The following is a 25,038-nucleotide window of genomic DNA, read 5'->3' as shown; positions in this document are numbered from 1 at the left end:
CCCAAAGAAATTTTAGTTTTAATCATTAGCACTGTTTTTTTTTTTTTTTTTTAAATTATCTGCTCTTCTTAGATGTATCCTAAGAGAGACGCTGCCTCGGGGAAGGGTTTGGTGCACACCGGGGCTGAGCAGGCAGTGAGGCTCTGCCGCCCTTCCTTCTCCCCCCGGCTCTTGGCGAGAGGCTGGTGGGGGCCTGGCGGACGCAGAGCTAATGGGCTGTGCGAGAAGGGGTTTGAGCAGAGCCCATCAATCCTGTCCCCAGATCTGCCTGAAGTACTTCCCGCATGACAGAGAAAAGCAGGAGTGTTCTGGGTGATCTGCGTGGATCAGCTCCGACAGCGGCACAAGCTGGGTTTAGGTTTTGGTCCAAGCCCAGGGCTCCAGTAGGTAGGAGGGGCAGGGCGGGCCGTGCTGAGCCCAGCGCACCGCAGCCCGCGAGTGCGTGTTTAGGAATTCATCACTGAGAAGCCCTGACTCCCCGAGGAAGCCTAGACGTTCACACACAAAAGGAGAAAAGCTGTAAAGTCAATTAGGAGAAATTGTTATTTGAGTCAGAAGATGATGTGTTCAAGAAGGTCGAAGAGTAAGCAGGAGATTCCACTAGAACAGGTCCTGGGCAGTGGACTCCAGCAGATGCCCCCTGACTGAGAAGCAGAGGGCCGCCCTGTAGGCTGACAGAGCAGTGTGCACAGCACACTCGAGTGCGAGCATGTGTGTGTGTGTGTGTGTGTGTGTGTGTGTGTGTGTGTGTGTGAGAGAGAGAGAGAGTCATATGAGAGGGTCTACATGGAGCCGCATGCCAGTGGCCTTCCTGGTCCAGCAGCTCAGACCAGCTGGCTTCCAGCAGCTGTGCAGGGTCAGGACTCACTGGATGGAGCAGTTCCCTCGTGGCCAGCATGGGAGGTCAGCTGCAGGCCCCTTCTCCAGAGGACCTCCCTCTCCCTTCCTAATGGGCCTATGCTCATCTCTGGGCCTTCTCTCTGGAGCTCACACTCCCCAGGGCTCAGCACGTGGGCATCCCTGGCCACATCCACTGGAGGACAGGCCAAGAGACTGGGACTGGCCAGCCAGAGGCACCAGGAGAAGCTGAGCCCAGAGCAGGTGGGGTCCTCTGGGCGGAGAACCTGCGTGATCAGGGCTGTTCCAGGGGTTCTCCTGCATGGCGGGGGAGGGCGAGGAGCCAGGAGGATGGGGAGACGCCAGGAGGAGTGGGAGCAGGAGCTGGGGCTTCCAGGTGGGGTGGGGGGAGAGAGGAGGCGGGGAAGGGGCGATGGTGCCCGGGAGCAGAGAGGCAGGGACTCCGCTGTGGGGCATGTGCAGGCCGAGCCGAGACTGGCTCTGTGCACCCGCAGGTGTGGGTGGTGACTCGGTGGCAAACCTTCCCGGTGCTCTGGGCTGAAAGCCCTTCCCGAGAGTCCCTGCTCCATGGGGCTGGTGGGAGGCTGAGCCGGCCTCGCGCTGTGAAGCTGGACATGCCCGAGGCTCACTGCGGAGGTTGCACCAGGCCCCTGGAACCTGCGAACATGACCTTGTTTGGGCAAAGGTCCTGGACAGAAGTAACCAGATACTGAGGTGAGACCATTGTGGATCCAGCGGTCCAGTGTCTGAGGGAGATTCGGGACACAGGGAGGGTGTCAGGTGAAGCAGAGGCCAGTGGCAGTGACGAGCATCCCAGCCAGGGAATGCCAGGGAGAGGCCGGGACACAGGCTCCCTCAGGGGCCCTGAGGAGCCCACCCTGTTGACACCTTGATTTGAACTTGGGGCCCGCAGCATCGTGAGAGAAGGCATTTCTGTTGTTTAGTCCCTACTTTGTGGAACTTTGTCAGGTGGCCCTAGGACGTGAACACAGTGGTTCCTTGGCTTCCCCTGCAGTTGAGGTGGGCACAGAGTCCAGCTCTGCAGGCTCTGAGTCTGTGCTTGGTGATGTGAAGAAGCAACCTGATGTCTGCAGGGGAGGCCGTCGGGACCCAGGGTCCAGGGCGAAGGTGCCGGGAGAGCTGTGGCAGTGCCTGGGCTCCGGAATGGCAGCGCTGGCACCGAGAGCATCAGTGCTGTTCCACAGCGCAGCCTGCAGCCCTGTGCCCAGCCTCCAGGCCAGCAGGCGCTGCCCGGAGTTCTCCCGGAAGAGTCGTGCTCTGCTTGAAGCAGCCCGTCGTGTCTCTGCCCTGGGTATGGGAACCCTCATGGGGTTGTTCCTCTTCAGCTGTGCAGCTGTGACTCGCTCCATCAGGCAGGGGCAGGAGTTGAGAGCAGCCTGGCCCTGGTCCCAGTCCTGTTGATCCGCACCTAACCCTTATGGCATCCTCATCCTCCACGGGTTAAAGAAAACCGAAGGTCCAATAAGCAGGTGAGTTTTAAAACGCCAACACACTTTGAAAAGTTTGCTCATGTCCATGGAAGCTCATGATTCAACTTGTTTAGATGAATCAGTCCTGGTGTCGTGCTGATTTTTCCATTTTTTTAAAAAGTATAAGCAATTCAAACACGATAGGAAGAGTGACATTCTGTCAATCTTACAAGCACAGATCTGCCAGGTGTTTTGGGGAGCAAGCCAGGCCCCTAATGGCCTCTTGTTTGGATATTGTTTGCTTAATCCTGTTAATAAATAAGGTGCCCATTAACCATTAACCTCCGCCGGGACACTGACAAAGCACCTCCCGTGCTGGGCTGCGAGCCGGATGCGGAACGTCAGGCGGGTGGAAGTCAAGCCCCGATCCTGCCATTAGTGCCAGGGTGCGAGACGTGGGCGACTCGAAGCTGTCTTCCTCCCAGAATGTGGAGTTCCGGTAACTGAATCAAGACTGGAATTGACTCTCCTTTGCTCACTTTGCTTTTCTGCTTTGCTTTTGTGATAATTGGAAACCAAGAGATAACGACTTTGTAGACATATTCCAAAAAACCACAGCGTGCGGTGGGTGTGCCGAGAATGTCCTCATTCTGCAGCAGCCACAGGCGAGGCCTGAGCAGAGGCTCCGGGGACAGGCCGAGTGTGAGGCGCCCGAGTCTCCCCTCTGCTCTGTGCGCAGAAGGCCTGTGTCCTGTGCCGGGGTGCTTTAAAGCAGGGGTGACATGCTCAGATGGCTTACCCTTCCAGCCCTGGCGAGGTCACAGGAGCCCCAAGCATTTCATAAGGAAAACAGCTGCACTTACCAGTGGCACTAACCTCACCCCATCCAAGTGGTTAGCTCTAAGGTGGTTAGAGGACAGAAGCAGAAAGCCAACAACCCCACTCACATTCCACGCGTTTCTCCAGCACCGCCAGGTGGTCCGCTACTTCAGCTTTCAGTTCATTGATCTTAAATGCTCTAGAAATAAAATGGAAAAAAATACAAAACGTAACTCATAAAATCCTCAAAGCTAAACGTGGCCCAGCCAACTCTAGGATCCTGTCGGGGCGAGGCCTCCAGGTGGCTGGTGTAGGGTGGAGGCCAAGACACTCAGAGATGCTTCCAGGAGCTCAGAGTCCCCAGGTGGTGGACTGACTTCCCCTGACCTGGGCAGTGAACAGAAGTTTACAAGGTCCTCAGGTCACCAAGCACCCCACCCCCTGGGAAGAGTCACCTTCAGGGGACTGGTGTCACCTCTGGAGGCCCTGACCAGTCAGTTCAATAATTCATGGGCTTTAAAATATACCGCCCGTCTGTCCTTTCCCCCATTTTAATCACCCTGGGACAGTAAGACACTGCAGAAAAATCAGTCTGAGAAACCGAACGCCCACTTAGAATTAGTGGGCAGCTCGGGACGGAGATGCAGCCCCCTCTGGGAGGACCTCAGGGAGGAAGCTCATTTTTAAAATGGTGCCTTAAAAAAAAAGTACAGACTGTCCTCTAGTCCAGAAGAACCAGCCGAGAACATTCTCTGCAGTTGGAGCTCACATTCTAGAAGTGACCGTGGGACCTGGTCTTGGGGATAAGGTGAGCATTCCTGGGGTGTGCCAAGCTGCTTAGGGACAGAAGTCACAGGGGGAGTCCTGCTGGCCTAGGCCAGCCTCAGACAAGGGCCTCCTGTGCCACGGAAGCAGACGGCCCGTCGGGACAGCGCGTGTGTGGAGGGCTGTGCACCTGGAGAACTGCTCTGCCACCTGGGCCAGCACGCTCTGGGTTAGCTCTTCTCTCTCTGAAAACCAAAGAAGAAAGGCAGATGGAACACAGGCACAGGGAGCTGGAAGTCACCGCGGGCCAGGCCCGGCACGGTGGCCAGGGGCTGCCCGGCGAGCTGCTGAGACGCGGGGCCTCCCCTTCCTCCTGGACTGCCCCAGGCCCAGCCTGCTCCCACTGGTCCTCGGTGGAGTCCAGGCTGTCTCCAGGTGTCAGCACCAGCTGCAGAGGCAGGCACCATGGGGCTCTCTAATGGGAGGCTTTCCCTGAGTGCCCAGGCCCATTTATGGGGGCAATTACTCTGACGAAGCAAGTTCAAATGCAAGCTCAAGTGTAAAGCATGGTGTTCTCCTGGCCGGCCTGCAGAGAAGAAGCAGGAGGGTGGAGTGATTTGTCCCCCGGCCACCTGGTCTGTAAAACTGGGCTGGGTGGCCAGTTTACAGGGCTCAGGTCCCGGGATGCCTGTAACCTGCCTCTTTTCCTATTTCCTGCCCAGTGCCATGCTGGAGACTCACGGCCAGGACTAGGTGTCCACAGGACTGTTCTTGTCAGCAAGTCTGGGTTCTCGGGCAGGGAGAGGTCTCTTCCTGCTCCAAGTGTGCCATTCCCATGTCCCCTGAACACTAACAGCCTCCAGGGCTCAGTCCTGAGTCCAGGTAAACTCCTGTGTTGGCTTGAAGCTTAACTCTCCGTGTAAACAAAACAAGAGAAAACAAAACCGCTCCAAAGGAACAAGACCTAATACCCCAATTTGGCAAAGGGGTTCCTGTGCTGTGACCCAGTGTCTCATATGTAGGAAGTAATCGTGAATGTACACATCCCAGTGTTATTTAAACAGTGAAAACCAGAAGGACTTACATGTCCATCAGATGGGATTGTGTAATCATGACATGAATGGAAGGGAAGATCTTGGAAAATGTTCCTATTATTGGAGTCTTAAAAATTAACGTGGTAATAGAGAATGATCCCATTTTTCAAAATATACCGGGGAGGATACATTCCAAAGTAACAACAGTGGTTACACTTCGGTTGTAAGAGTTGTTACAAAGTTCCTTCTTATTTTTGCTTCCCTATATCTTCTACATTTTGTATAATGAACATGTTAATTTCACAAAAAGAAAAAAAATTAAAACCGATCAACTTAAATTCACCTCTTGAGACTCCATTGCTTCACCTGCCTGCAGTAGACTCTCAATTTTATGATCCCACACCCTGAGAGGACTGTGCAGACCTATGTCACAGTGACTGTCTCTCAGTTACAGTGTGACCTCCTGGCACTGAGTTTACACTCACAGTGCAAACGCCCCTCAGGAAACCTGTTTGGATAGTGCCAGGACCCAGTGAAGCTGCTGGCCCTCTGTCCACATGCTCCCTGGCCAGCATGGTGGTGCCCTCTGGGCATCCTAGACCTCTAGGTATCAATATCTTTACTTCCATCTGTGTCTCCCAACCCCAGAATGGGTGCCCATACGTGGGTGGGTGAGATAGCCCGGGTCTCTCCAGATTTAGCATTCCGTGACTAAAAGAGAAGAGGAAAAAGTCTCTTGAAATTACAAGAGTAAAAACCCCATCCAGGAAACACTCTAGAGCCACAGGTTGGGCTGCTGGCCGGTCCAAGGACTTGGCCTTCAAAAAGTCCCACACCTGCCAGGGAAGAAGAGTGGCGCCCTCAGCAAGGATCACATAGAGACCCACCGCCCTCGGGGTGAGCTGAGCATGGGTCTGTGTCACTTACGACAGGAACAGCCACAGGCACAGACGTTAAGCTCAACCATGTCCAAGTCAAGACAGATCAGGAAGTCCGTCCAACCACGGGCACTCATGGACCCTCCCAGCCACCGGTGTCGGCAGGGCACCTGCCAGGGTGGGCCGGGATCCGGGCCGTGAGGACAAGCTCCACAAATTTTAAAGAACCGAAACCGTTCAGAGTGGACTCTCTGACCCCAGGAGCATCAAGATAAGAGGACAATCTCCAAACAGAAACTAAACACTCTCTAACTGATCCCTGGTCAAAGAGGAAGTCTCAGGGGAACTCGAGGAAAACAAAACACAACCATCAAGCCTTCGCCGTGGGACACTCTAGGCAGTGCTGGGAGGGGGCCTGAGAGCCGGGAAGCCTCCACCCGGCATCCAAGGCCCTAGATCCCACAGAGAGAGGAGCAAGTGGAGCTCACGGCCATGAGCCAGAGCCTGGGTTCACCGGGAAGATCAACAAATCGGCAAAATCCTCGCAAGTCGGACAGCGAGGGACAGAGGGCCTCACGACCGACCCCGACACGGCGGGGACTGAAAGGGAGCCCCACAAACCCCCACAGACAGAGTGGGCCGGCTCCCCAAAAGGCACCAGTACAACTCAGCCAAGAGGAAAGGTAATCTGAGCAGCCTGCAACTATTAATGGAATAGGATTCATAATTAAAAAGCTCCTAAAAAAGAAATTTCCAGGCCCAGAGATTTCACTGGTGAATTCTACCAAATGTTTAAAGAATTAACACAATTCTAAACAATCTGTTCCAGGGGGGGAAAAAAAAAAGGAGGGAACACTTCCAGATTCATCTTATGAAGCTAGTATCAGCCTGATTCCAAATCCACAAAGACCGACAACAGCAAAAAGACAACTTCAAACCAATTCCTCCGAGGACACACGGACACAAGGACACAAGGACAAAAATGGTAACATTTTAGAAAACGTGACTCAGCACCACAAAAGCACCATGCCGGCTCAGGGGCAAACAGCGCAGGTGTGCAAGCCTGGCTCAGTGTTGGAACACCAGTGAGTGTGTCACCACAGAAAGGCTGGAGGGGAAAGACGGCACAGGGACACCAGTTAACTCATAAACCGCCTTCCACCACGTTCCACCCATGGTTATGACTCGAGAACCAGGGTCGGAGAGGGACTTCCTTCAGTTGGTAAAGAGGCGTCAACCACACCCCACTCAGCCGGCGTGACGTGGGGTGGGGCAGGTGGCCTGCCTCTGAGGGTGACAGGGCCCAGGGCTCACCCCACCGTTGTTCCACACAGCGATGGAGGGTCCACCAGAGCAATCAGGCAAGACTCGAAGACAAAACTCATGAGCCGGAGAGAAGAAGAAACGCTGCCCCCGCGTGCCAAGCACACGACCGTCTATACAGCACAGGCCAAGGAATCTCTGCCAGACCCTCTGAGGACCAGCCAGTGAGGTCAGCAAGCTCCCAGGAGCAAAGGTACACAAGTGCCACTGTACTTACACACTACAAGGACCATGCAGACCCCGAGGAAAAACATGCAATACCATTTATAATCCCTCCAAAGGATGAAGACATGGCTGAGGTGTGAATCCAACAAAGCACAAGAAATCAAAGAAGTCACCAACACACAAGGCCTGGTCTGTTAAAGGCTGGGAGACCCCACGGCACAGATGCCGACTTAATACAGCTTTGCCAAGATCTTGGCAAGATTCTTTTTGCAGAAATAGACAAAATTATTCCAACATTTACACAGAAAGACAGAAGAACTGGAACAATTGTGAAAGGGAAGATAAAGGGGGGGCATCAGTCTATCTGATTTCAAGACTTCTTTAAGCTAAAGTAGTCAAGACTGTGCAGTCGTGGAGGAAGGAGACGGACGGACAGACACCAGGAGAACAGAAGACAGCAGAGAGCATCACACAGGACTGACTGGTTAGTAAGGTGACAGGCACTCCCAGGAAGGAAGGACAGCCGTCCAAACCAAAGGGGCGGAGGAACGGACATCCGCAGGCAGAAACTTCACAGTTTTACATAAAAATCAGTGCAAATGGACCAGGGCTGAAAAATAGAAAACCATGATAAAACATCCAGGGACATCAACAGGAGATAATCTTCAGAATATTGCAAGAGGCAGGTTCCCAGGTGTGATACCAAAAGCACCAGCCATAAAAGGAAACGTTGATAAACTGGACTTCATCAGAACACCGATTTTCATTCTGAGACAGGTGGTTAAGAGGATGAAAAGGCAAGCTACAGTCTGCTATGGATATGGAAGGAAACATTTCAAACCACCTGTTACAGTCTGGATGTGAAGTGACCCCCAAGACAGGTCGAAGCCTGGGTCCCCAGTGAAGCAGGGTTTGGAGGCGGGGCTTGAAGTGAGCGGCTCCTGAAGGCTCTGGCCTCATTCATTAGAAGGATCCATAGCTGACTGAGAGCTGCTCCCAGCACCACGGGGCGAGTGGCTCTGCCCTCCACCCGCCCTCCTTCCGCCATGATGGGGTGCCCCAGGCACCAAGGGAGCCGGCCAACCACGGACCCTGAAACCACAAACCAAAGCCAACCTCTCCTCCTTCAGCTGCTTCCAGGGGCTTGTCAGATGATGAAAGGTTACTAACAGCCACACACCTGACAAGAAGACCTGACTAAAGAAACACGTCCACTGTCAAACTCAACAGTGGAAAACAAACAACTCAATCTGCAAACGGGCAAGAGGCAGCGAGCGTGTCAGTGCAGACAGATGGAGGACAGGAGTGTGACATGATGCCGAGCGTCCTTCACCACGAGGAAATGCACACTGAAACTGCAGCGCGCTGCCGCGGCTCGCTCATCAAAATGGTAAGACAAAACCAGCACCAGCCCCCGAGGCGAGGAAGAGCCAGAGGGCGGGGCCACTCACGCTCTGCTGCTGGGCAGGAGCCTGCGGCTGCTCCAGAAAAGTCGGGTAGCTTCTTAAAAAGCCAAGCAGGCAACCACCCTATGACCTCACAATTCACTCCTGCGGTTGCAGAGATAAAAATTTATGTTCACATTAACACCTGGACACAACGTTCCCAAGAGCTTGATTTGTAATAGCCCCGACTGGACAGAAGCCAGAGACTCTTCAAGGGTGAAAGGCTAAGTGAACTGTGGTCCACCCATAGAACACGGCTCAGCCATAAAAAGAAATGAACTATCAATTCAGAAACAGCGGCCGGCATGCCCATGAGGATCATGGTGGGGGACCCAGCCCGTCCCCAGAGATCCCCCGCAGGACTGGACTCACAGGGCATTCTTGGAAGGACACAATCAGGATCGGTGATCAGTGGCTGCCGGGGTTAAGGAGCAGGTGGGGCATAGAAAGGAAGTGGTGTGGCCTCGGCGCGCAGCAGGAGGGGTCCTGAGAGGAGGGGGCCACCTATGTCTGAACTGTCAGTGTCCAGAGTTGGTGTCACGGGGCCACAGTTGTGCCCGATGTTACCCCAGAGGAAACTGGGCAAAGACGGATGGGCTGTCTCCACATTTGCTCTGCAACTACGTCCACACAAGGCCTCAGAAGAGAAGGGGCTTCCCCTAGGACTCTGGAGGTGGGACCTTCCGTGTTCCGTCATTCTGATGCCCGATTCCAACTTCCAGCTCAAGTGCCATCATGCATCGGGCTCTTCCTCTGGCGCCTTCCTCCCCAGCTCAGCGCTGGGGGAAGTGTTAATGTTCTGGTTCTCGGCAAGGGCCCAGAAATAAAGCCAGTGGGAACACCCCCAGAGGCCACGGCAGCTCAGCACAACCAGCTCCCTGGGCTGTCTCTTTCCAGACTGCAAAATCTGCATCTTTTTCCAGGAGAAAGGAGGGGGAAAATGTGGTTGGTGTGCACAAAGACCAACCACCCACACATCCATAAACAGAGCCTGGTCCGGAAGTGGGTGCCTCCCTCCCCCAGTCGCTGGAATTCCTGCCGTGGCCACTATTTCCTCCCGGTGGATTTCAGAACTTACAGATGAGCTGCGACTGGACGCGTGTGAAGTGCTCAGGACAGGCCCTGGCCCACGGGAAGCAACGTGACCTTCCCCGCCGTGCCGTCCTGACGGCCGTCTCTCTGAGGCTTGCTGACAGTCACGGTTCTCCACCACATCCCCTCTTGCTTGTGCCACCCACCCTGGAGGGCTGTGGTCCTTGGGATGATGGGGGTGGGGGGCTGAGAGGCCCAGATCCTGCCTGCAATGTCCTGAAAGGGCTCTTTCCCTCTCCAGCACCTGGGAACCCTCAGGAGCCCCAAACCCCCGAAGATGGGGGCAGCAGTTTTCAATTGCAATTGTTAGTCATTTGCCACCTTCTTGGCAAAACCACACCCTGCCAGCAAAATTTGCTATTGTGTATGATACCTAGTGCTGTTTCCTAAATGCTGCATGATGTGTACTGATGTTTTTCTTTTTGTTTTTAAATCAAAGCATATTCAAGTGACTTGGCTTTGAGAATTTCTTAGCAGGTTTCAGAATAATCAGCAAAAGCCAGAGATTTTGGTAATTCGCAGCTGGGAAAGACTGGTCTTTGGAGTTCCTCTCAATCTCAAGGATTTTAAGTAAATGGGAAGAGTAGGAAAAAGAGCCTGGGGTCAGGGAGTCAGCCTTAACTGGCACTGGTCAGGCAGATAAACACCAAGGAAGAGCAAGCTGACGCTCTTGGTGACTCATGCTTCCAAAGGAAACCATCCCAGGAGATCAGGTAGCGTACAGTCTGAAAGTGCCCTGGAGTCGGGGTGTCCTGTGGACTTCCAGGATGGACCGCTAGGCACCAGTGACTGTAACAAGGGTGAGATGTGACCTTCCAGACGATCCATCACGGCACAGGCTGAGGGAGGCTCGTGCACAGCCTCACGAGTCTGGCCTCCCTTCTGCTTATGTCTTAGCCCACCTGTCCCCTCCTGTGAGGAGTGCCCACTGGGAGGACAGTGGCAGCAGGGCTCCCCGTGCTACAGGGGAGCTGAGTTAGTTCAGGGCAACCTTGGGGGTGGCGAGTTGGGGTCCTGGCTTGGGGACGCTGCCACTCAGCCCAGCACCTGGGCACAGAAAAGGACCAAGGCAGGTGGAGCCAACTGAGTCCTGGCCACTCTGCGGAGGGGTCTCCTGGGGCTGTCAGCTGAGGCTCCTGGACAGGATTCAGCCTGTGGGGGCGGCGGGAAGGGCACTCTGCCCACGGCACTTCCCAGTGGCGTGACTGGCAGAATGTGCCCTGCCCCCTGCAATGCCCATGGAGTGTCTGACTCCGCCTTGGCCTCCTGCATTTCAAGGAACCTGCCCTGCCTCACCCACTTCTTCCAGGAATTGTTTACCATCCTGAGTCTGCCCAGCGCAGAATGACCCACGGGTCTGCTCTGAGGGATCAACGGGAAAGCCTGCCCTTCCCACCAGAGACTGTGGCCGGAGGTGCTCCCTGGTGGGCCGGCCAGCTGACGGTGGCTCACCTTTCTGTCCTGTGCCACTGAGGACAGGGACAGCCACCTCAGTTGTTCTGTGCTCTGCTCGCCCAAGCTGTTTGGACATTTACCTCCTCCCCTGGACAAGCGGAAGCAAACCCGGCTCTGGGGATGCACTGACTCCAGCCTGGGCCTGAGGGCTGGAGACCTGGGGCGCCAGCGTGGGCAGCACCTGCGAGCCTCTGGCCCCGCCGCAGGGCGAGAACAGCACTCCACGGCCTGTGGCTGCTGCCCGGCACCCTGCACGCCCATGCCCATCTTCAGGCGGCTGGCGACCGTGGCCTGACCCACCGGGCTCAAGTCCACATGCTGCGGAGATGACACAGGCACCAGGCTTCACCCGCTGTCTCCACCTGGAGCAGCAGAGTGGACACCAACATGCCCCTCGTGATCCAAGCTCGACACGCTTCCCACAGCAGCAAAAAGACAGGAGCGACGCAGGAAACCCACGGCCCCTTCAGGAAGGGTGTCCTACGATTATTTTTGCATTAGGGAAAACCCCCATGTACCTGGCCCCAAAGAGACGAGCTCTTCAGAGTCCCTGCAGAGGGGTCACCTACTTCCGCTCTTGTCCAGCCCAAGAACCAGGGCACTACCAAGGATGGCTGGTGGCCTCCTGCGGGTGGGGCTGGGGGTGTCACCCTCTTCCTGGGAGCCAAGAGGGGCTGGACTCACCTCCCGTCCACGACTGCTCTCTCCCGGCCCTGCAGCCGCCCTCGAGCCAGCGGGGCGAGGACGTTCAGTGCGGGGACAGTCATGGGCAGCTCACTGTTTATGGATGTCATAAAATGGACATTCAGAGAAAGGAGGAGGACGCTTCCTTTACAGCCCGGGAGCACAATAAAGTTATACGATCAACAGTGACCTTGCCTGCTTCTTAAAGGCACAGGCCTCCGTCCGGTCTGTCCTTCTGAGAAGTCACCAGGTTGGTCAGCAGCCCAAGGATGACCTCAGATGGTCCATATTGCAGCCGCACAGAGACAAGGAGGCAGGCAGAAGGCCCCTCGGCCAGGACGCCCCTCCATGAGGTTCCCGTGAGATTCCCGTGAGATTCACCTGCAGCTGCTTGTTGTTCAGACTCCCTGGCCTTGGGCCAGCGCTGGGCCAGTGTCTCCTTGTGTTCTTGGGGAGGGGACGTTCGTGTTCTGCACAGCCTCGTCTGATTTCAGGCTGCGTGGGGGCAGTTTCTCCCAAGCCCCCTCCACTCCTGAGGGGCAGTCCCAGGCAGCTCAGGGGCTGGGCAGAGCCAGCACGCATTCCCCGTCACTGACTTACCCACCGCAGCCCGAGCTCTCTGCCCAGCCCTCTGTACCAATGGCCGTTCTAGGTGGTCTGTGTGTGTTGACTCAGTTAGACGTCCTCGTCCCCTCCAGTGGCTGTGGGACATTCAGAGAAGCCCAAGTCACAACTGTCCTGCTCCCCTCTGGGCTGCAGAGCTGGGCCAGGGCGCTATCTGTGCACCGTCCACCTCTTCAGGGGACACAGGGCCCCTTTCTCTGTGGCCCACAGTGCGATGACCTTCTGGGGCAGAAGATGTGGGTCTAACGTGCCCTGGAGCCTTTTCCAGAGGACTCTGACTTTGGTGACCAGCAGTCGGCCATCCATGCAGGTGGGACTGCCCCCGACGAGGGCCCATGTGTGCCACTGTCGCTGTCACACTGTGGGAAAGTTTAATTGCTGTGAGGCCAAAGGAATCAACTCAGCTCACCTCCTGCGTCTGGGGCTTTGACCTCCTGTCAGATGACCCTACAGGACTAGTTCAGAAAGCATTCTGTCGGGATAACTAACCCAATAAATGAATCGATTGCCGTGCAAACCAGAGGCCACTCGACACCTGTGCCCCTGAACAGGCTGCACACGGTTGTGACATCTACAGCATGCGAATTCTAAAAAGTAGCCACTGATCACTGGCATAACAATGACGGAGGCAGCTGGCCACCCACTAAGCGCACAAGCAACTGCACATGCGCAGGTGAAGCCCGGCAGCCAAGGGCGGCCTGTCAGCTGTGGAACTCAAGCAGGAAGCTGCCGGCTGGTGGGCTGAGGAGTCGGAGGGGAGGTGTAGGTTGTCCGAGGGGGGAATCTCCAAAGGAGGAAGCTGGGAGGGCCAAACCCTGAGCTGCCCAGGCAGGGAGCTCAGAGATTTCAGCTGCTGCCACTGTATGGTGACAAAAATCACAGTTAGTGCAGTCCTGTTAGAGGGGCTCAACCGGTAGAACCCCAGAAGTGTCATTTTAGAGATCTCCCCCAAAGAGGATAAGTCCAGCCCCCACAAGCTCAGGATGAGCAGTCAAAAAATTAATGAGCCTCCAACAAAACCAACATCCTTCAGAGAAAGAGGACAAAACCTCGTCTCTCCAGGGCTACTCATAATGTTGGTGTATAACACAACAGACACGCAAGGAAACGGAAAATGTGACCCGCGGTCACCAGAAAGTCACCGGGCAGAAACTCCAGACGACCCCGAGGTTGAAATGAGCAGGCAGAGAGTTTAATGCAGCAGTTATAAATGTGCCCCCAGACCCAGACAGAAGCTGTAATAAAGCAAACAGATGACGTTACCGAGAGAGACCTATGAATAAGAATCCGGCAAAATGTTTTAGGATTTTAAAACAGAATATCTGAAATGAAAAACCCACAGATGTGCTGACAGCAGTTTGGAGTCAGCAGAGGAATCGGAGAAGTAGAGGACAGAGCAGTGGAAATGGCCAAATCCGAAGAGCAGAGAGGAAAAAAATTAATAAAAACAAAACAAAACCCCCCACAAAACCAGAGCCACAGTGACAGAGCCACAGTGACAGAGCCACAGTGACAGTGGTGACAGCAGACTTCTAAGTGCCTGTGGTGGAGCCGCAGAGAAAAGGGCGGAGGGAAGGCTGCCGGACACGTCAAATAAACAATCCTGGAAATTCACAAGTTTGGGAAAACACAGATTTGTAGACCACGGCCACTCGGCAAACACCCAGAGGGAAGGGGGAGGGACCAGGTGCAGGACAGCACAGCTGACCAGCTGGGGCCCCGAGGTAGGTGGGAGAAGGCAGACCCCTGGGAAGAGACCCGCCCTGACGGGAACAGGGACAGGGACAGCTGCCCGCTCCCAAGGGACAAGGAGGCCCAGAAAGGCACCGACTGCACACACCAGGAAGCCAGACACCGGGGAGCAGTCCTGCAGAGCAAGGCCTGTCACAGCGGATCCTGGAGAAATGCTGGGAGAAAAGGAACGGGCCACGCTGGGGGCCGGCCTTGCGCCTGGGAGCTGGACGGACAGGAAGAAATAATGCCCAGGAAATGGCGAACTCGCAGGGAGGGGTTAAAAAGTATCTCTTCCCATGACTTATTCAAAAGGCTAAAGCAGACTTGTGATACCGTCCTCCGGGACTTAGGTGTGGGTGGACTCAGACTATGGGCTCAGCGACTGGGGGGAGAGGGCGGCGGGACCCCCTCTGCCATGTCCGTATTCTGTGAGATGGCACAACATTAACCCCAGTCACCGACTCAAGTGGGCGACGGTCTGAACAGACACCGCCAAGGAAGAGAATCCAGAGGAGGCAAATGGAAACCACAGGCGATTTTGCCTGGCACCTGTTAGAACGGCCAAAACCCAGACCACTGAGGCACATTGGGGGGTCGGTGTGCAGCCTCGGGGACTCTGGCTCCTTGTGTGGGAGCCAGCGCCCGGCGGCCCCTTTGTAAGTCAGTCTGGCAGCGTCCTGTGAAGCCAAACGCCCTGCCCTGGCCACAGGCTCCAGCAGTGATGCCCGCTGGGGTTCAAGGAGCTGAAAACAGGTCACCCAGATGTGAACAGCGGCTTGATTCTTAAGGGACAAAACCTGGGAGCACCGAGATGCCCTGCACTAGGTGACCAGATAACCTGTGACACACACAGACAGTGGGATGCTACTTGACACCAAAAAGCCACAAGAAAGCCTAGGAAGTCCTTAAGCGCACGGCAGGAAGGGGAAAGCCCACCAAAGGCTGCATCCCAAGTGGTCCCGACTGCGTGATGATCTGGAGAAGGCCGCACTTGGAGGCAGCAGGGAGGCCGGAGGAAGGGGGCACAGGGCAGCACAGGGCAGTTCTGGGCAGCACGGGGCAGTTCCCGGCAGCACGGCTTTCTCTCTGATGCTGCGAAGGACACGTGGTGCTGGGCACTTGCCCAAGCCCAGAGGACATACGATGTGAGCCCTTGGTGGACTGTGGGCTCTGTGGGCCAGGGTATCATTGCTGCCCAGTGGCTGTGACCTACGTCACTCAACTGCAGATACCGGTGGCCGGCACTGAGTCCCCTGTGGGGAGGCAAAGTGTGGGAACGCCCTGAACTTTCACTGTAAATCTAAAAAATGAAGTCTATCAATTTACATAAATTCACAGATGTGCATTTAGTGCTGGAACCAGCAACTAAAATCAGAGCTAGAAGGTGTGGCCGGAAAGCCAACCCAAGGAAGGGAAGGGAATACGGAAAACTGCTCATCAACACACGGGAGAGCCCAGGCGCAGCCCAGGGGTGACACCTGAGGGGGACAAAAACGCCTAAGGACACAGTAGCCCTGACGACCTGCCAAGGGACGTGGGAGAAGCAGTACCGGGATCACGAGAGCTCTTTTAGGAAGTAGAGAAGGACACCACCCCAGCGTCTCACGAGGCCCCATATCTCCAATATCGAAACGGGGTTACAAACACATTCCCCCTAAAACACAGACGTGGCCCAATCCCCAAGAGACGAGGCAGGCAGGGCAAGCAAGCTGGACCAAACAGCCAGCTCCCCCCGGGGAAGAGGGCTGCACCTGGGGGAGTTCCTGCCAGTACAGGTGTGTGCACCCCGGGAAAGCAGAGGGTTTTAATATCTGAAAATCAAACCGTTTGATCAACTCACTGCTTCAAGAGAATGAAGAAGAAAACCAGTGACCATCCCGGTGGATGCAGAAAGACCCTACATCAGAGTCCAACACCTGCAATGACAAAGACCACTAGCCAACAGGGCGGAAGGACCCGTCCTCAGCATCTGAACACATACAGAGAACCAGAGTCGAGGAACACTCCAGTCGGCGAGAGGACCGGAGGCCAACGCCCTCCGTCAGGGTGGAGGACAAGTGCAGCCCCAGGAAGGCAGCAGGCAGGTGTCTGCTCCCACGGCCCCGAGTCACTGGCATCTGGGCAGGAGCCACAGTCAAACAAGAAACACACGCCACGAAGATTGGACTGCAACGATTACAACTGCCCTGTTTCCAGATAAGGTCGTCTCCGTGGGAAACCAGGAATCTCCAGAACACCACTAGAGCTCACAGGAACCAGGCAAGATCACAGGACTATGAACATGCACGTCTATTTTACTTTCATAATCTGGCAGCAAGAGTGGAAAATTGACAAGATCCCATCTACAATAAAACCAGAAAGCAGATAATTCTTGGGAATAACTTTAATGAAGGATATACAAGACAACTATCCTAAAATCAGAAAGCCGGGAGAAGCGAAATAAGACCAGACGAGGGAGGTGGCACTGTGTTCATGAACTGGGGGTCTCTAGGATGCTGTCACCCCAAACCCAGGCACGTTGCAGGCCATGGGTGGCAAAGCCACAGAGCACCCTCACTCCCCCAGAAGTCGATGAGAGTGTTCTGATTCAGAGTGAACAGAAAAAGGTCCATTTAACCAAAACAAACAAAAAAGAGAGACAAATGTACTAGACTTACAGCAGCCCAGAGATGGAGCCAACGTGGAACTGGTGGATGGAGGAGACGGGACACAGGGTCCCCAAAGAGACCCACCCAGGAGAGACCACCTGTTTTCACAAAGGTGCCGGAAGTATTCAACAGGACAGGAAAGTCTCTTAGCAAGTGGTGTGCTAACACGGAATATACCTGGGGAAGAAGGAATGAGACCCCTATTCACAACACACTCAAGTGACTTGAAGTGACTACGGATTAAAATACAACAGCCTATAACTCTAAGTCTTCTAAAAATGTGCTTGGGTAGAAAAAGTGGTTTGAGAGAAGTTGCAGCTTCTAAGCATAAAAGAAAAACATGCTAGACGTCAACCAATTAAAATCCTCCGCTTATCCAGTGACCTCATTAAGAACACGGAAAAGGCAAGTCAGAAACTAGAAAAAATAGGTGCTATTTATGTATGTCTGACAAACGAATCTAACCAGAGCTTCCACAAACCAGTGATGAAAAGTGTTACAAAAAAGGAACCAAGTATTTACAACAGACACTTCACAAATAAGACCTCTGAATGGCCAATAACCCTAAAAAATCATGCTCAAAATCATTAAGTCATTTGGGGAAAGCAAATTAAAATGCAACAAGGTATTAATCTTGCACCTACTGAAAGATTGTTGCTTTTTTTTTTTTTTTGGTATGGGGGATTGAACTCAGGGGCGCTTGACTACTAAGCCACATCCCCAGCCCTATTTTGTATTTTAGAGACAGGCTCTCACTGAGTTGCTTAGCACCTCACCATTGCTGAGGCTGGATTTGAACTCGCGATCCTCCTGCCTCAGCCTTCAGAGCCACTGGGATTACAGGCATGTGCCAAACTGTCCCCAGCTAATATATATATTAGTCATCGATAGGATTTTATCTATTTATTTATATGTGGTGCTGAGAATTGAACCTAGTGCCTCACACATGTTAGGCAAGTGCTCCCACTGAGCTACAGCCCAGCCCCCTACTGGAAGTTTTAAATTAAAAAACCGAGATATTCTTTGTTGGGGGTTGCAGAACAACTTCCTCACTCAGGTACTGCTGGTGGGACATGAAGTGGTACAGCCATTTGGGAAACAGTCTGGCAGTTTCTTATGAGGTTAGACACATCCTTGCCCTATGCACCCGAAATCTCACTCCTAGGTAGCACCCAAGATCAAGGGCATCCACAGTGAGGCTTGTAAAGTGAATCTGGCAGTAGAAGCCAAATGGACGTGACCGGAAGGTCCATCCACACGAGAATGAGCAATTCGAATGGATGAATTAACACCATGATGCTAGGCAAAGACTCCAGACCCCAACGCCAGAGTGCACCCATGGGAGGGTTCCACGTCTGCAAGTTCAAGAGCAGCAGAACCACCTGTGGTGACAGGCCAGGAGGGAGGAGTCTGGGGTGATGTGGGCTGACTTGGGGAGGTTCAGGGAAGCTTTCTAGGGTGATGCGCTGTGCTGTCTTGACTGGGGTGGTGGCTACGTGCATCACCCTGGGACCTGGGCATGTCACTTCAGCTGGACAGGATGCACGTGTGGGCATCCCACCTGGACTTCAAGAATGACCAGGGGCAGAGAGAACAGCTGGACTGTGGGTGGCTTGAAGTTTGGATGTCATCGTTGTCACCAGACTGAGACTCCAATTCCAGGAACCCTGGCTGCTGGGTGCCACCCACATCTTGGCAGCAGTGTGCTGAGAGTGCTGTCTTTGCTGGCTAGACCACCCTAAGGGAACTGAAAACACACAATTCCAGAAATGGCTGTTTTCATTGTGTGTACTGCACCCCATTTGTTTTAAAAATAATGCAAGCATGGATGACTAAGTATATGCTTATAAAGCTTCCGGGCTTCAAAGCTTTGGAACGACATTGGTCTAAATATAGAGAACATTATTAAGAAACATTATTATTTCCCATAAACAACACATCTGTGCTCAAATCCAAGCCTTAACTTGACTTTCAAGCGAAAACAGCCCACACTGCACGTGTGGGTTGAGACCCTAGCAAGCGCCTCCCTATTAAAATCCTGCAATTCCAGAGAGACATGATTTTAGCCATTCAATAATGCCCCCTGGGTCACCTGAAATGATAGCTGCCATTTATTAGCACTTACCAAGTGGCAGGCCCTGGCTAAGCATTTTGCATAAATCACTTCATTTGTCCTCTTAAGAACACACAGGGAATGTATTATGATTCCTATTTTGCAGATTGAAGCTCCGAGCAGTGAAGCAGCTTCCCGAGGCCGTTCCATCCAGCTGATGAATGAACCAGCCTCTGGGGGCACCTTTGCTCTCCCATCCCCTTTCCACGTCTAAGCTCGACTTTGGCTTCCTCACAAGCCAACCTGGAGACAGGGAGCTGGGAAGTGAGTGTATCTGGAGGCACCCCCAGGAAGCCCTGGGAGGGGTGGGCCCTGGGACAAGGAGGGAAGGGACTCAGGAGGCAGTGAACGCACAGGTGACAGCCCATGACTCCAGAGTTCCTCTGAGCACCTGCACAGATGACATCAGAGCACCGTACCCCTCGGGATGGGGGACCAAGTGTTTGTCCATCAGCTCCTCCCCCTGGGGACACCTGTGTGGGGGCAGTAACTGCCCCGACTTCTGGTTTGTCCTGAGGAAGTCCTTCCCAGGAGACTCGGGTGGAGGAGGGAGCCACAGGGGGATATGGGGACTGTCTCCCCAGCTCAGGGACCTCAGGATGGGGCCAACAGCCTCTCGAATGCCAGCTGTGAGCCTCCAGCCCTGCCCTTCTCTGTGGCTAGACTTGAAAAAAACTGATATCTTACTTAACCCAATACATCTCAAAGCATTTCGTTTCCAGCGTGTACTGTTCCCACAAAGACCTGCACACTAATGTCCACAGCAGCGTCGCTCACAATGGCTCCCAACGGAAACAGCCCAAATGCCCATCAGCTGAAGAGTGACGAGGACCAAGTGACACAGCCGCTACGAAGCATCCGTCAGCCATAAACGGGAAGGGACGACGCTGCAGGCACTACTAGATGAGCCTTGAAAACACCAGGCGTGGGAGGAGCTGCCCCAGAGGGCCCAGCTTGCAGCTTGCGCTGGACGGAATGTGCACAAGAGGAAATCCAGAGTCGGCAGTGGGGGCGGGGAACTGGGGCGAAGGTGACGGGCATCACTGTTCATGGGTGGAGGGCTTCTTTTAGAGGTGATGGAAAAAAGTGAATACACTAAAAACTACTGAATACGTACAAAGGTGGCTTCTCTGTTATGCAGATCGTGTCTAAGAAATAAGAAACCAGAGTCAACAATCATGGCGGACCTCCACCCTTTTTTTATGCTAAGTCTTCAAAGCTCAGTGTGTTCTACACTCAGAGATCGTGGCAGAGCCTGTGGGGCCCTCCTGGCCGAATGCCCAGACCCCTTCACATACAGTGTTTTGGGCCCCAGAGGTCCCAAGCCTCCCTTTGGGCATCCACAGCCAGGTCTGTTTCCTGAGCTGCTGGGAGCAGGCCTGGGTGAGTCTCGCTGCCCAATGGTGCCAGCAGCACACACAGTAAGATCAGATGGGTCCCCTGGCATGGCTTTGCCGGGTCTTGACCACCTTAAAATCCGGGCATCTGCAGAGCAGAGGGAGCCCTCTCCCTGAGGAAGAGGCACAGGTGTGTGGCTGGGGGCAGGCTGCCCAGCCCTGCTGGAATTCTGAGCAGTGTCCAATGTGGAGCCTGCCAGCTGTCCCTCCCCACTGGCTGCCCTTCACCTGTGACTTACAGGAGCACTGGCATGTACTCTGTCAGCATCTGCATCTTGATGTGTCTTGGTGGCTTGCCTTTCATTGTTCTTTGAAAGCAGTGACAACAGAACATGTGAGTCTGGGGGTCACCTGCCCTGCCCTCGGGGGCTCCATGGGGTCTCCCCACTGACTGGGCCAGATGCAGGGTCTGGAGACGGGTGGCTGGGCAGGGTGTTGTGACAAGAGGCCTTGTCCTGAGTTGATGGCAGTCACGGAAATGGAGGACAAACAGAGCCCACGTCCCACCACAGGCCTGTGTCTGGCTCTGAAGCTGAAGGCTCTGTCCCCAGGTTGGGCATGACTCAATGGCTGACAGCTACAGCTCCCCGAGAGCACCGTGTGCACTGGCCTTCCCGAGGAACACAGAGGCATGGTGAGCTCTGTGGCTTTCAAAAGCGGAGCATGCCTTGTCATCCAGCAGGCACATCTGGTCAAGTGCAGGAGCGGGGCCTTGGTGCAGTGAATGGTGGACACTGCGAGGTCAAGTGCAGGAGCGGGACCTTGGTGTAGTGAATGGTGGACACTTCGAGGTCAAGTGCAGGAGAGGGGCCTTGGCACAGTGAATACTGGACACTGCGAGGTCAAGTGCAGGAGTGGGGCCTTGGCACAGTGAATGGTGGACACTGCGGGGCTGGCATCGCCTGCCTGGTGCTCAGGGGCTTCAGGCAGGGTGGACCCCTCCTGCAAGGGCTGAGGTCCTGGCGGTTAATTAGCCAGTGATTGTTCCTGTGTCAGGCATCTGTCCCGAGAGCCCTGGGCAGGCTGAGGGCAAGCAGCAGGCACACGGCAACAGGCTGCAGCTGTAGTCCCATCTTTTACAATTGGAACACACCCCTATTTGAGTTTGAACTGCTTAAATCAAATAAAAATGATGATTCAAAGGCTTTCAAAAGAATCAGGAGCCCTGCTGTAGAAAGATGCATAGAAGTGTGCCCCGTGGTTTTGTAGTTCCTGTGAATTTTATTTCATTCACAAAAAGGAAAAGTAGTCTGGCCACAGGATTATCTTCCAGGACAAGGCAAGCGGGATATTTTTCCTAATTTTATTTCATGTTTTAGACAAGGTATCACTGCTGCCCAGGCTGCCCCCAGCGCATGGACTCAGGGGTCTCTGCCTCAGCCTCCCGAGCAGCTGGGATAGCGAGTGTCTGCTGCTGTAAAAGGACTTTTCTCTAGAAGACGCATTTGGCAGACAGAAGGGTCGTGTTTACGGAGGTCCTCACGTTTGTTCTTGGCTGGAGACACGGGGCTGCTGTGGCCCCTGAGAGCCCCTGTGGCCTGCGGTGGGCCTGGCTCAGCGCTGGCCCCTCCTTTTCTCTTAAAAGGCCTGCTCCTGAAATGCTCTCCTCTTAACTGATTGCTGAAAACCTAGTGGCAAAACAGCCAAGCCCTGGGCATCTCTGCCTGGCACAGCCCTGCAGGGCCAGCCGGGCTCTCGATGAAGGGCCCTCAGATCTGCTGAGGACAGGCCTGCAGGGAGGGCTGGTGCAGGCGGTGTGGAGCTGGGCCTCGGCAGCCAGGCCAGTCCAGAACCAGAACCCTGCTTCCTCTCCTGGACTTTCCTTATTGCCACTGTAAATGTGGCTTGTTGGTTCAAGGACAAAGGGGGTTGCTCAGGCCCAACTCAGGCCTGCGTGGCCAGGACCTTGGGCAAAGGCACAAAGCTCCGGGAAGCAAGGCCAGATGGAAGGGAGGTGGAAGGTCATGACCAAGAATGAGCTCCAAAAGGAAAAGGTGTTTTCCAAATGTACCCGTCACGTGCCCTTTCCTGGCTGGTCTCAGGAAAGTCCAGGCCATGGGGGTCCACATGTCCCCCCAAGAAAACCTGGAATACGGACACAGAGGAAGAGAAGGGGCCCCGGACACCCAGAGCTGAGAGTGTCAGTCTGACCAGGAATGTGAGCAAGGAAAGGGTGCGGACCCCGAGGGAGGTGTTGGCCATGCCGGGGAAGCAGGGCGCCTTTGGAGGCTGGGAGGCTTCTCGGGCCGAGTAATGTGGTACCAGCTCTGAGCTGGGCCCGAGGGACACGGCGGACCCAGGGCCAGCACAGGCTCTCCCAGGGCTGCTTATCTCTGGAGAGCAAAGTCCTGTGCTGTCCTGCAGGAATGCACGCAGCCCCTGGCCTCTCGAAGGCCGCAGTGCATGCTGCCCCACAGGCCACTCAGCGTCCGCTCAGCCTGTGAGGGCCTGGGAACTCTCCAGGAGGCCCCCGGCCAGAAGCCTCGAGAGCGGCCCCCTCCCGCTCTTTGCAGAGTGCAACCCTGGAGACGCCACAGGAGTTCTCTGCTTTTCGTCTCCTCTTGGCATGTTTGGAAGAGGCGTCCCCCCTGTTCCTTCTCTGCAGACACCGTGACGCTCAGATGTCAACACAGCCCTGTGCTTTACAGTTCAGTGTGCTCCCCAAACTTCTCGGGGGCTCTGGGGATCCCGGGCCTGGGGGCTGCTGCAGGCACAGGTGACTCACAGGCACATGGCCACCAGGCCTTTGGCAGAGCCTCCGTGGGGTGCTCGGCCCTCAGGCTGCTGGTCCTCTCACGATGGACTCCCGCTTCGTTGAGTCCTTTTCCTTGAAGAGCCACCGTCTTCTGCTGGACCAGGCTGCCCTAAAGCTACTCAAAATTCCCCCTTTCTTGTAAATATCTGAACACTGCTGCCACCTCCCCGGTCTCCCTCCGCTCGGGCTGGCCTGTCTCGTTTCTTCATTCTGCTGGGCTTTGCTGTCCGTCCCTCTGCTCTGGACCCGACGGATCCTGGCGCCCTTCTCAGGCGACTTCTGTCTGGTGTCTCAGCCTGGCCCTCCTCTCGGGCTGCTGCCTCCTGGCGCTTCTGGCTCTCTTCCCGCCTGTCCCCAAGCTGCCAGCTGCCAGCACCACATGCCAGCTGAAGGGCAGCACCAGGCTCCCTCTCCGTGTGCTCCTCGCCTGCACCATGTCCAGCAGCCCTGCGGATCCCCAGGCGGGCTTCCTCCTCCCTGGGCTGCTCCACCTCAGGTGGAGGCTTTCGGGGCTTGGGGTGGACTCAGATGCTCCTCCACTCAGTCAGAAAGCACTCTGCCCTTCCTCAGAGCACCCCAGAGCCTGCTGTCCAGCCAGCCCAGGCCTGCTCCTCCCACAGGACTGTCGGAGAGGCCTCCTGGGCCTCAGGGTCACTCTGCTGCCCCCTCTGCTGCCTGCCTCCCTTCTCCTCAGTGAGCACGGCAGACATGCACACGCCAGGACGAGGCACATGTCAGGACATGGCACATGCCAGGACATGGCACACGCCAGGACATGGCACATGCCAGGACATGCACACGCCAGTGATCCCCGCCCCTAGGAAGCCAAGGCAGCAGGATATCCCAGGCCAGCCTGGGCAGGTCGGCAAGACCCTGGCTCAAAGTAAAAGGGCAAGGGCTGGGTCCCTAGCACCCGTGCATAAATAAATAAAGGGCTGGGATGGAGCTCAGTGGTAGGTGCCCCTGGGTTCAAACCAAAGGGCAACAAGACCCCAGAGAACAAACATGGCGAGGAGATGTGACGCTGGGGCTTCTGCCTGAGACGGGGAGTCTGGGAGGGCTTCTCCTCCACACAGGGGCACACGGGGCCTCGAGACGGAGGTAAAGAGAGCTGGCACCTCAGCACTCAGCTGGCCACAGGGAGACGTGCCGTCCCACAGACGCAGCGTGGGGCTGCAGGGTGGTGGCCTGGTCACATCAAGCCCTCTGAGAGTCCGGGACACAGGTGCCCTACACTGCTGCCCCCCAGGGGAAGGCCTGTCCTATACACTGAAATTTCGGTGCTGCGTGCTCGCTGTGGATGAATAATGTGAAGGTCAAGTCTGTTAAGTGCATATAGATCTGGTTACGTAATTTCTTGGCTCAGAACCTTCTCATAGCTCCCTGCGTCACTCATAGAGGGCGTAAGTCCTTACAATGACCTTTGAGGACAACATGAGCTGTCCCTGGCATTTCTCCACCGCACCTAAATGGCTATGCTCCAAAGAGCGGAATGGGAACAAGGCACAGCCCCTGGAGCCATCCCAAAGCTCAAAAACAGGCCTCGAAGGCATCAGCAGATAGATGGCAATCCCCCAGCTCTTGTCGGCCCAACAGGCTTCAGTAGGGGAAAACAAAATCCAGACGGTCGACAGCCCAGCTTTCACCACAAGCAGGATTCACTGGGTTCTCAAGAATCAGAAAACTATGTCCTGTTCCCAGAAGGAGAGTCAGTCCAGGGAAGGAGCCTCAGGCAGACAGAGGGCGAAGCCCAGCAATGACACTAACACAGAATCATACCCCAGTGGAAGATCTAAAAGACACGAGGGTGTGACAAGGA

General features: G+C 55.0%; 1 protein-coding gene across 9 annotated transcripts in view; it reads right to left on the bottom strand.

Annotated features, from left to right (window-relative positions):
- Nucleotides 1-25,038, bottom strand: part of Pde9a (phosphodiesterase 9A) — a 59,989-nt gene that overhangs the window by 22,936 nt on the left and 12,015 nt on the right. For 6 of the 9 annotated variants that reach the window (XM_040287078.2, XM_040287079.2, XM_013357812.4 and 3 more), the window contains exons 5-6: nt 4,063-4,117; nt 3,236-3,306 (exon numbers count right to left, since the gene is read on the bottom strand). In XM_040287078.2, the coding sequence (XP_040143012.2) occupies nt 3,236-3,306; nt 4,063-4,117 (126 nt within the window). Of the gene's footprint in view, nt 1-3,235; nt 3,307-3,876; nt 4,034-4,062; nt 4,118-11,948; nt 11,973-25,038 lie in introns of those variants that run through there. The other 3 variants (XM_078044703.1, XM_040287083.2, XM_078044705.1) reach the window with 3 other exon arrangements.

The sequence above is a fragment of the Ictidomys tridecemlineatus genome, chromosome 3, assembly GCF_052094955.1.
Source record: "Ictidomys tridecemlineatus isolate mIctTri1 chromosome 3, mIctTri1.hap1, whole genome shotgun sequence".
NCBI classification, from domain to species: domain Eukaryota; kingdom Metazoa; phylum Chordata; class Mammalia; order Rodentia; family Sciuridae; genus Ictidomys; species Ictidomys tridecemlineatus.
The sequence above is the reverse complement of the archived record's forward strand: the minus strand, read 5'-3'. Positions and strand labels throughout refer to the sequence as shown.